This window comes from Epinephelus fuscoguttatus, linkage group LG15 (assembly GCF_011397635.1).
Source record: "Epinephelus fuscoguttatus linkage group LG15, E.fuscoguttatus.final_Chr_v1".
NCBI classification, from domain to species: Eukaryota; Metazoa; Chordata; class Actinopteri; order Perciformes; family Serranidae; genus Epinephelus; species Epinephelus fuscoguttatus.
This window is the reverse complement of record NC_064766.1, coordinates 37,122,285-37,134,303: the sequence shown is the minus strand read 5'-3', so window position 1 is coordinate 37,134,303 and position 12,019 is coordinate 37,122,285. Positions and strand designations below refer to the sequence as shown.

The window sequence follows — 12,019 nt, the reverse complement described above, 5'->3', positions numbered from 1 at the left end:
CTACAAACACGGCTGGAATTTCCCAACCTCCCGTTGAGAAAGATCAGTTTTGGTTGTTTCAAACATAGCTGTGCATGTTCTGAACTCTCTTTAATGGTAGAAAAAGATTAATGCACACTTACATCTATGCAGTATTTCACTTTATTGTTGAGCTTTCGGTCTATTCGACCTTCATCAGGGGTGGCAACAATGGACAGGGTGGTAAAAATAACCAATCTCAGTGTAATCACTGGCTGTATCCTTTCACTTTGCCATCCAGTATTAAAAAAACTACAACTCCCAGAAGGTGGAGCTCCTACCACCAGGGTTGCACACAGGTGTATTGCATACAGCCAGTGATTAGACTGAGATTGGTTACTTTCACCAGCCTGTGCATTGTTGCCTCATGTATGCTCGGATGAAGGTCTAGTAGACCGACAGCTCAACAACAAAGTGAAACACTGCATAGATGTAAGTGTGCAGAAATCTTTATCGACCAATCTGGACTTATTGATGTTTCCAGCACCTTGCCAAGACCAAGCCGGGTGGAGCGGTAGCTATTCTTTAAAAAATACAGGTTTTGGTTGACGGCTGGAGATGTTTTGAACTCTTGTTAAAAAAATACTAGGTTTGGTCTCTACAAACATGGCTGAATTTGTTCTCAACTCTTCTTAAAAATACCCAGTTCAGTTGCTACAAACACGGCTGGAAATTTCCCAAACTCCACACCTGGTGTGGTCCCAAATTACCGAACTCTTGTTAAAAATTCCCAACTGAGTCACAGCAAACATGGCTGAGATGTCCCAAACTTTCATTAAAAAATGCAGGGTTTGGTCGCTACAAACACGACTGGAAATGTCCCTAACTCTTCATAAAAAATACCGGCTGAAAATTTTCCAAACTCATTAAAAAATCGCAACAAACACAGCTGGACATGTCTTAAACTCTCATTAAAAAAGAGATGATTTGGTCCCTACAAACACGACTGGATGTGTCCCGAGCTCTCATTAAATAAGACTTGCATTCATCGCTACAAACACAATCGGAAAAATCCCATCTCTTGTTAGAGACTGCCCACTTTTGTTGCTCATTTACCTGTAATACAGACAACTTCATAAGTACATTTAAAAACAGAGAGACTTAAGGGAGAAGTCAACGATTCTGGAGAAAGAATATTTGCTGGAGTTCAGCACGTTAGTTAGCATGTGCCAGATTTACCGTCCCTCTCCGCTCCCACTGCCTCTCTCTTTATACATTCATGGCCTTCTCCTGTCCTTTGTACGAGCGTCAACGCCCCCTGTTGCTAATTGGCTGGAATAGTCATGTAGCTCCGTCCAAGCCACTTTGTTTGTTTCTCATTTACAGAGCCAGGACTGTGTTTGAACACCAGATATTTTTTCAGCGCACACACAGAACTGACAGCGAGCAGAACATGAGATATTTGCTGAATCTCACATTGACTAGAATCGCTGAGTGAACCTTGGAAAGCATGTTCCTAAAATGCCCCAAAGGTACCTTACTGTGGATTTTTAAAGTGCATTTTAAGTTCATACACACAGCACATTTTTATACTGGTAATTTGTAACATGGTAACACTGATGCACTTTTCTGTCCTGTTTTTGTACACATGTTTATCTTTATCTCTATCTGAGCATCTTTGGCACAACAGTTTCTTATTTTTATCCCTTCTTAACTTATCAGAGTTACTAGTGAGGTTGCAGATTAACGTTTTAAAACTGCAAAGAGAAGAGTGGACTATCTGCTTCATCATCGCTCAGAGAACGGGACTCATTCTTTCATGACAAATGGGGAAATATTTGACTACAATCAGCTCTGCCCAATTGTACAACAGCCATCAAAGACAGACTGAAGCTGCTCTGCAAGAAAAGGATGACCTTACTCTTAATGAGATCCTCGATATTCGTATGTTTTTTTTTTTAGCACTTTGTGCTATTTTGGTCTCATTTGCAAGGTTTCCTGTTTAGTAAGTGGGGCTCATTAAATTGCAGTTTTTAAAAAGGTCTAACTATGAATATTTATTTTGACTTTTTAAAAAAACGGGTGAACATTTGATAAAACAAGCTCCTCAAATACATTTTCTAGTGTCACAGTTTATTGTTTTTTTAAGCTCTTTGTGGGACTCTGGCTGATCCTCAGCATGATAAATAAATCAATAAATCTCTCACGAAGCACCAAAACACATCATATAAACAAATGACACATCATATTACAAAAAATAAAAGTGAATACAGAGTGTCTGAGTTAAATTTGGAGTAGAAAATATTAAATAATAAAATGTGTAATTTAGTCCCTAATTGGGGAAATTTGGTTAAAAGATAGCAAATAAAGAGCTCTGTTATCTTTGTTTGTAGCCTGCCTGACAGCTTTATATCTGTTGGTCCGTCACTTTGGTTCAGACTGAAATATCTCAACAACTACAGGATTGATTGCCGTGAAATTTTGTGCAGACTTTTATGGTCACAAGAGGATGAATCCTATTGATTCTGGACATCACCTGAACTTTCTTTTAGTGCCACCACGAGGTCAACAGTTGTGGTTTTGAGTGAAAAATCTCAGTAAATATTGACTTTCACTTTTCATCCAGTCTCCGACCTCTGGTGATGATAAAGCCTCTGAGGGCAATGGTCAGTATTCCAGGGGATCCGGGGCCGTATTCACAAAGCTTCCTCGTGCTAAGAGACTTTGGTCTGTGTGAACCGTCCATCAGCAAAGTTATCACACTAACAATGACACTTTCACAGCCAGCAGTTCATTTCATTTCCACTGGGTGTCCACAGCTTGCAGGCTCACAGAAAGGGTGTGTCTGTGACAACCAATCACATCTGTTAAAAGAATGCATCACACCTAGCAACAAGGTCAACCACACCTCCGCACTAAGGTAAAAGTTTCTGTCTCTTCCTTGCTCTGAGAGCTTTCCTAAATCACTCCTAAGCTAAGACTAAGGCTAAGTTAGGAGCTCCAGAACAAGACTTCCTTTTTCATACGGTGCTCATTATTTACAGTTTGATTAGCAAGCTAAGACCAGTCCAAACAACATTTTGGCTAATTTCTAAAACCAGAATTTGTATCTGCATATGAATGAAGACGATAGCCGATGGGTTCTGAGATTAGATTTCTGCTAATGCATTTCGCCTCTTTTGCTCTCCAGGTGGACTTTTCCCCTGTAGACGATAGGGATGTGCCACATCATCTCGTTCACGATAATACCGGTCTAATTTTTAATATCATATGAAAAATTCCTATTGTGATACCTGCGATATTTTGACTTGTTGACATATTGACGTTGTACTGTTACCCATGGCAACAACAAGCATGGCTGAATGTTAAATTATTACTGACTCCCCGTTGGTTCCAAAAAGAGGAGCAGCTTCAGTAGTGTGGAACAAACTGTGGCGTCCTGAATGTTTTATGAACAGCCCCAGACTTCTCAGACTCTTATAGCGAGTTACCGCTCAGAGGGAACTCATTCAGCGGCTCCTCTGGCAGCAGCACAGCGTCTCTCCCTCTACTCTAGTGATTTTGTCATAAACCTTTGGTGATGTAAACCTACGTGCTGCTCACGGCAGACAGAAAAACTCCATAAATGTGAATGTGTAATAGTTGTGGTATCATAACAGCCTGTCACAGGTTACAGCGTGATGATTAGAGGAGAAATGGCAGAGCATAAAGGTCCAGGTGGAAAAAATAAACAACTCAGTCATTTAGGATTTTGTTAAAAGAAAGAAATCACCTACAGATTTATATTTATAGATCCCAGGGGACATTGTTGTATTTGGGAGCTGTTTGAATGCGTAATTTGTGGTAGATTTTATTTTGCTGAACAATTAATATTGTAACAGAATCTGAATCTCACTCTGAGTTACTGTTGTTCACAAACTAAAGAAATGACAGATCATTTTTCTTAAGTTTTTACTGAATATTTGAAGGCAAACTTTTTTTGTTACGATTCTATTTTTTCAAACTAATTATACATATATATATATTTTTTTACTAATTTGTCATGTTGTCAAAAATATTGTTCTCACAAAAATACCCTGAAATACTCTGATCTTATTTTAAGCCCCCCCAATTAGAACAGCTGGGCTGAGGAACACAAACATAATTAATTTCATCTCCTATCTTTTTGACTCATGAAAGCCCCTCTGTGAGTTTTCTGTCATCCATTTATCCCCCTACCCGTGTGGAGGAAGTGGTCATTGGTGGCCTTTCTGGTGACCGCAGTTGCAACAGTTCTGCTCGCTCTGGCCATTGTTATCCCGTTACTGCTGCGTTTCAGTAACTTCTAGTTGATGCCAAAAGTAAGGATGTTACTGTAACATTGCTGTCACAGAAAAAAATGTTATTTTATTTTGGGGCCATATCGCCTGCCCCTTGTAGACAGCCAAAGCCCGCTCAAACCTAATTGGTCGATAATGCTCGGACTACAAACGGAAACCGGACGCCTCCAATTCCAACACCTGTCAGTAGATTCTGCAAACAGATGTCTGTTACAGAGATTATTTTCCATCTTGCGCCAGCAGTCGGTCTATGATAAACCTGCGTTCTCATCCGTCTCTGTTGTGCTTTGTTTTAAATACTAATTAGCAAGGTTAGCATGCTAATAAACATCATAACTGCATAACCTCAGCACACTGATGTAAACACTTATCTTGCAGCACCACTGTGCCCGACTACCAGCCTCACACAGCTGCTCACAAGGCTGTGGACTCTTCATCTTGATGCATCTCTCTTTTGAATTTTCTTTTTATGTTTCAGTTTATTTTCTATTACTGGAAGAACATTCTGAACTGCCACAAAAGGGGACTCTGTTATAAACTGAGGTGAACAGTGTGTGCTTACTCTGAGCTGCAGGAAACATAAAATCCAGAACATCAAATAAAAACGATGCACGACAACATAAAACTCACACGACAATAACCGATCTACTTCTCTGAAGAGAATCCGGGTAATTGTCTGAAAAAATGTCAGAATCATACCGTATTTACAATTAGACATCTTGGGGTTTTTTTTAAATCCTGCATCCATCTATGTTGGTCACACACTCGGTAAATGCCAAGGCCAGACAGAGAGAAACACTCTCTCCATTGTCGAGGCCATTCTGGCAGTGAGCAATCAGTGCTATGATTCGTATGTCCCTCACTTCGTCCACTCCAATTAACCAGGCCTCCATTATTCCCCGGAGACCCCCCCCCACACACACACACACACGCACATGCACACAAAGCTTCGCCAGTGGACACATGATAATTACAAATCCCTGTTTTTCACTGCTGTTCACTTCATGTCGCATCATGTCATGTGGAGAACCGACACTGATGTGTGGCTATATATTTATGGATGGCGGCTTATCAGGCTCTCTAGAAATGTAACTTATAGTGTGCTGCATGAGAAAACACCTAAATATACTGATAAATGTGTCAAAATTGGACACTTCTGTCAGGTTTCGTATGAGCCACCACATATGATGGAGCTTGTTCGCAGCATGTGTATGCGACCCCCCCACCCACCCTCCGCTGAGCATCATCACCCATCTGGAATTTTTTTTTACAGCTAGAACAATATGCACTCGACAAGAGAAAGAATACAGCATGTTGTTTCTTTGTTTGTTGCTGCTGCCGCCTTCTATCATTATTGTATAACGTTTTATGTTGAATTATAGATAATAAGCACAGGGGTTTGCTTAGAGGGAGTAAGTGTAGTACAGCGCAATTGCTGTTATCCTGACCTGGGGCTCGTAGAAATAAGTGCGTGCTTTACTCATCGTGTGAAAAGACATTAGTATGTGTCTACTTAATGCCGTGACATTTGCAAAGGAACTGTTAGAAGATCCACAAATTGAAAGTATTTTGCATCAGCTCCCCATCCAGTGTCTTACTGGTTTACATAGGGGACTGTGAGAGGCAGTAGAGCAAACAAGTGTTATTCTATACTCACATTGTGCTTGGTGAGACTGGAAATGTTGCTCGCTATTGCCTGAAGCCAGTCCAAGCAGTCTTCAGCTGTGGGGAACTGTATAACCCCGCTGCAAACTCCGTCTACAGCTATGACCTGGAAAGCATTTTTCCTGAGAGAATGAAGAGAAAAACAAAAGATTAGGGGGCATTCAAGCAACTTTCAGCTTCTGAACTACAGATTACATTCAGGCTGTAACTCTCTCACTGATTCATGACGTTTAAGGAAGCCATTAGTTTCCATTAGATGAAAAACAAATGGCAAAGACCAGACACTTACTTACTCTATTTTCGGGTCAGGAAAGCTAGTGTTGAATTTCATTTACATGTAAAACTCTGGGCAGACTCTTTGAAAATTCACAAATAACACTTCTCGTGTAATGTCTTTACTTTGTTCAGTGGATTTTCAAAGTAACCAGCAATACCAAAATAACTGCAATTGCAATTTATCTAGTAGGAGTATATAGCAGCACACCAGAAACAACAATAATTTCCAGGGCTGGTACCTGCGGTTATTCCACAGGCTAGTTAATAACATGTCGGGCAGGAAATCCAAAGTGTGGGATCATTTTGAGAAGGTGAAGGACGAACCCAAGGTGATATGTAAACTCATCTTCATTGGTCGACTACAAAGATGACGTATCATCTGAAACATGGAAGTAGCTACATGCCTATTAGCCCACAGCGTCATTAACAGGCGGCTCGCTCAGTGTGTGACGTGCACTTGGAGATAAAATATAGGCCTATATTAATGAAGGTTCATTAGTACGGTTTTGTATTTCTCTGTAATGTAGCACAGTGTTAACAATGTTACTGATACTATTCTTTCTCACACCTTCAACTCAAACCACCAAAATATATCGTTTAATAATTAAATTAATGTTGTAAACATGCAGGCGACTAGTTGACCAATGGCCCTAAATGATGACTACTGGTTGAGTAGGAAAATTATTCTGGGGGCAGCCCTACCACTGAAAAAAGCAAAAATGGAAAAAGTATATACAGTATAGAGGAAATCGCCTTGTTGACTAATCTGATGTTTGTAAAGTCTATAAACACAATGATTGAACAAACATTACTATTTCTGTGTGCACGTTTTGTAATTAACAACATGGTTATCGTAGATTAGCTGGGCTAACCATTAGCTGTTAGCCGTTAGCGGTGTCTAATAACTCAGTAACTCAATAAATGGTCTGTGAAAAAAAATATTTTTTCCAGTGGATATCTTAGTTACAACGTGATTGAACTAGCAAAGCAGTTTTGTGTTGCTATGTGTGGTATTTATTCAGTTTTGGGAAAGCACGATAGCATCAGTGGCTGCAGCTGACAGGGACAGCTAACAACAGCAGCAAAGCTAACATCAGGACGTCATCTGTTAAAAGCCTCCCGTTGTCGGATATGACATGAAACTACTCCAGTTAGCTCAATCATGTTGTAACTAAGACATCCGCTGGAAAAAAAAATTATTTCACGGACCATTTATTAAGTTACTGAGTTATTACAGACACCACTAACGGCTAACAGCTAACGGTTAGCCCAGCTAATCTACGATAACCATGTTATTAATTACAAAACGTGCACACAGAAATAGTAATATTTGTTTAATCATTGTGTTTATAGACTTTACAAACATCAGATTAGTCTAAACGGTGATACAGTGACGTGAACCCAGAAGTATTTGTAAACAAAAAGGCAATTCGCTCTATATAGAAAGTATTTTCCAAAATGTTCAACTATTCCTTTAAACCTACATCAACTGATTTTTTTTTTTGGCCACTTGGGGGCAGTAGAAGCACATTGTGATCACAGCACTTACATATTATCTCCTTTAAAGTATATTTAGCTGACTTGTTTGCAAAAAGTTGCTTGTTTACACACCCAGCCATTACAGAGCAACATTATTATTCATTTGGAGTCGTGCTTCTGTCCACTTGATGAATGTAAGTCCAATATTTATTCTCTTTAGCTCTGTTTTTGGTCTTTACCAACTCCCAAGGAAAATATCTGCCTCTTTAGCTGCTACAGGCTCTACTATGTTCAGCAGCTAGTCTAAAACTGTGTCTGTCTGCTGTTTGGTGCTGAGCAGGTGGTCTACAGTTGGATTTTAGAGGGTTTTCTGAAAAAAACTGCCTGTTGCTGCCAAAAATGACACTATGAAAGCAGTGAGAGTGAAACAAAACAGTAAAGCTGCAGCCTGAAAGTGAAGTAGAGCTGCAATTTCAGGGGATAATAATTAGTAGGTTCATCACTATTCAGCTTTAAATGCATCAAAAACTCACAATTCCTGGTCTGTTTTGAGTCTGATGTCATTAAAGATGTGAAGTGTATCACCGTTGTGTCAAAAAATATACTGAACCCAACGCCCACTGCACGGCTAATCAATCTAAAAATGTTTAATACCATTATGCAACTCTCAGTCAATGAGCTAAAACATGCCAAACCACAAGTGCGGTCCATTAAGAGTCAATTCACAATATTACTGTTTCTATCATCCACAGCGTAGCAAGATAAAAATGTATTATTGGCAGCTTTTTGGCTTCTTACATCAAGCATCCACTATTCAGAAAGTCTGTCTCACTGCAGAACTATTTCACTTATTCAATTGTATTTAAAGGAATATACTTAGTAACAGAAAAATTACCATAATAATAATAATAATAATAATGATAATGGTAAGAATAAGAGTATTTTTGCAGATGAAGGGTGGCAATCTGCTGCATTTGTAAACCCTCGAGCACTGAACAAGTAAGAGATCCTAGCACTGCCGGCCTGCAGAGCCTTTCAGGGAGACACTAGCTCTGCAAGTGAGAACAGACACCACTGACCCTTCAAGATGAAGTCCCACAGCTCACCTGCAGACGTCAGAGCCCGGGTTGTACTGCGACAGGCGTGAGTGAAGCAGTGGAATAAGGCGCAGGTCCACCCATCTCTTCTCCCAGCGAAGCCCCGGGGACGTGGGCCAGGACGAGCAGGACAGCGTGTCCTGCAGAAGTGTGAAACGCAATTTAGAGGAGCTTGTCGTTTCCCACCTCGCGCATTTCAAACAATCGACATGTCAGGAGCTTGAATCCTGCTGCTGCTGCTGCTGCTGCTGCAGGTGCACAGGCAGGCCGAGTGAGAGCGCGCTGCAGAGGAAAGCTGATTCACCCTCCTCAAAAGATAAAGATAGAGCATCCCGGTTATCAGCGAGCAGTGACAGTTGCATGGAAACTACTTTCTGGCACCGAGAACGCTGCTGCATGGTTACAGAGGGACAGTTATAGAATCAGTCAGTCAAAGAAGAGGAGGCTAATGAAAAAAGTACCGTGTTGTTGGGATGGTAGTTCAAGTGCAGGCCGCTATCACACAGAGGAGAGGAGGTCCCGCTACTCTGGTCGCTGGGGATGCCTGAATGTACAGCGGGGACACAAACAAACAAACAAACAAAAAGCCAATAAACCCTCTAAACTCAGAGCAACACCTCCATCTATTTCAAGGTTTCCAACTGCAGTGAATCACAGTTATCAACAAAAATGTGTTACTTTGTTCTCCTCCAGTGTGGGCTGCTGCTCTGTGCCAATTTGTATTCAGTTGACTGGTTGGTTGGCCAGTCAACCTGGCCTATATACGCGAATGAAAGGATTTTATGAAAGCTTTCATGTCTGATGATGGGGCTGAAGCTTCCCCATGCAAGAGCAATCAATTGCACCACAATGAGCAATGTCAATTCTTTCAGTTTAGTCTTTAGCAGATTTTGTGAAGCTTGAGATCTGTCCGTTCCCCTTTTCAACCCCCCTCCCTCATTTTAGCAAAGCTGCATCTTTATTCAGTGCTCGTCACGATGAGAAGAAAGTGAAGCAACTGAATTTATATTTCTTATTCTCAAAGTGGCTCTTCAGGCTCCAGTTTATTGTCGCCAGGACAACCAATCCTAGACTGAAAATAATACCAGCTATAAATACTCTTGGTTAATTATTTTGCACTGGTGATTACATACTTTAATTAATGAGTGTGCTCAGAGGTTTCTTACATGTGCAGTCCTCACACAGGGGCAGTTTCAGAAAGGCTGGAGTCTTCTTCAAGAAAGAGACAGTAAGAGTCACTTCTTCACCAGCATTTCTCAAAACCTGGACCTGGAAACAAGAAACACGCGATATTTTTATTGCAGGAGCTGTAAACTGTGAGGTTTCCTGCCGATTGCTTGCTGTGATGAAACATGGTGCGTTAACGTCACCCTGAGAGTGGAAAGCTAAGATAAGAGATTTACACAGACTTACACACTTTTTTTTTTCCAGTTACATTTAAAAAAAAAAAGCATGAAACAGAAACAATTGGCTTTACATGTCAAAGAGATACAAATCCTAAAGTGAGACAAGATAAGCTGTTGAAAGAGCCGTTGCAGTGTAAGAAAATATGAGATATGAGATGACAGCTTACCACTTCCTCGTGGCGATAACTTCTAACGTTTATTCCATTTATCTGGAAACAACAGCAACAGGGTTACCCTATATAAAACTGCTGGCATCACATCACTGTAGCTCTATCTTCAAAATGATTAATGAGGGATGCACAATAATAATGTTATGGCATCTGTGCTGAAAACTGTAAACAAGATAGTCACATCCACAGTTGCCATGAATACAGAGCGCCTTTGGCTGGCTTGTAAATGTTTCCTCTGCATCAGATGAGCTGAGACAGATGAGATGTGGGAGACTTTTTGTTGCTGGTGTACATGTAACAAATGAAAGCCTGGAGATGTGACATTTACCTATACGGATGCAGTTTTGTGGACATGTGGCACATGAATTATTAAAATGTGTTATTTTGCAGGGTAGGATGAGACGTGTAAACAGGAGTTTTGGCATTTTACCTGAAGGATGCCGTCGCCGATGAAAAGTAGCCCAGAGAGTTCAGCTGGAGACAACAAAAACCACTTTAGTAAAAATAAACCAGAGGGGCGAGATGGACGGGGTGATAAAAACCAAAAACAACAAACCTTTTTGTTCTTTTGATATTTTTGATATCACGACGGGGATTTTATGCTCTGCTCCACCCTGAGGAGACAAATTAAATAACACTGAATTACAAAAGGTACGACAAACACAGAGTCAAAGGCACTTGAAAGCAACTCAATTTCCTGCGAATCCCTCGGCTAAAGCTGTTATTGCAGTTTGACCAAAAAATGATCAATAACACTTGTTCAGACTTAATTTAAAGCAGTTGGGAGGAGCGGCGTAATCAGCTGGGATCTAAATTACCTTGATGCTCAGGCCAAACCCTCCAATTGTCTGCCTCCTGATCGTTACAGTCCTCTCCTGGAAGACATTCAGTTTGAAACAGAGAAATGACTTCAGACTGATGCTGAACCTGTGGGAGCTTTTACAGCAGAACAAGTGGGACTGTTTGCTTTTGCCAGAACTTAAATCTAATCACAATTAAATAAAATGCCACAAGATGAAAGCCTAAAAAATGAAGTTATAAATCCTTTTTTGTTTCTGTAAGGTACATTTAGAAACGGCAGCGTAGCCTATCTTACCATTAACAATTATACAGAAAGTAGGGAGCAGTGATAATTCAATATTATCATTTTTAGACTCTCTTTTATTCTACAGATGTTTGTTTGTACAACTAATGAGCATCATGAGCTACATTTCTGTAAATTAATTATAAACAGACATTTTGGCAAGCACGCTTTTCTTTTCTTTCACTCTCCTGGCGAGAGGTACATGAACACGGTCCTGTCTCAGCGTTAAACATGAAGCTGGAGCTTAGCTTACTGAGCACAAAAACTGGAGACAGAGGGAAACAGCTGGCCTGGCCCTGCCCAAAATTAAAGAAATATGCCTACAAGCACCTCTAGGCTCCGCATGGGGGGGAGCTACCACACCCTGGGTTCGAAACAGGAACCCTCTTTGCTATGAGGCGACAGCGCTAACCACCGTGCCGCCCCTCATTGGTATTCGATGTGAAATTCAAAGTGCGTGACGCCCCTCCCACTGTCTTGGAGGACGTTCCAGCCAACCTCATTAGGCAGCTGGCTGACATGGGAGGGTTGTTGCCTTGATTAAGCTCACCTGGCCCTTCAAGGC

The 12,019-nt window shown here is 40.8% G+C and overlaps 1 protein-coding gene across 1 annotated transcript in view; it reads right to left on the bottom strand.

Annotated features, from left to right (window-relative positions):
• The window catches only part of sntg1 (syntrophin, gamma 1), a 39,647-nt gene that overhangs the window by 18,230 nt on the left and 9,398 nt on the right, over positions 1-12,019 (bottom strand). The window contains exons 4-11 of the mRNA XM_049598768.1: positions 11,189-11,245; positions 10,927-10,984; positions 10,801-10,844; positions 10,368-10,409; positions 9,961-10,063; positions 9,256-9,338; positions 8,804-8,934; positions 5,935-6,064 (exon numbers count right to left, since the gene is read on the bottom strand). Coding sequence (XP_049454725.1) covers positions 5,935-6,064; positions 8,804-8,934; positions 9,256-9,338; positions 9,961-10,063; positions 10,368-10,409; positions 10,801-10,844; positions 10,927-10,984; positions 11,189-11,245 — 648 coding nt within the window. The remainder of the gene's footprint in view (positions 1-5,934; positions 6,065-8,803; positions 8,935-9,255; positions 9,339-9,960; positions 10,064-10,367; positions 10,410-10,800; positions 10,845-10,926; positions 10,985-11,188; positions 11,246-12,019) is intronic.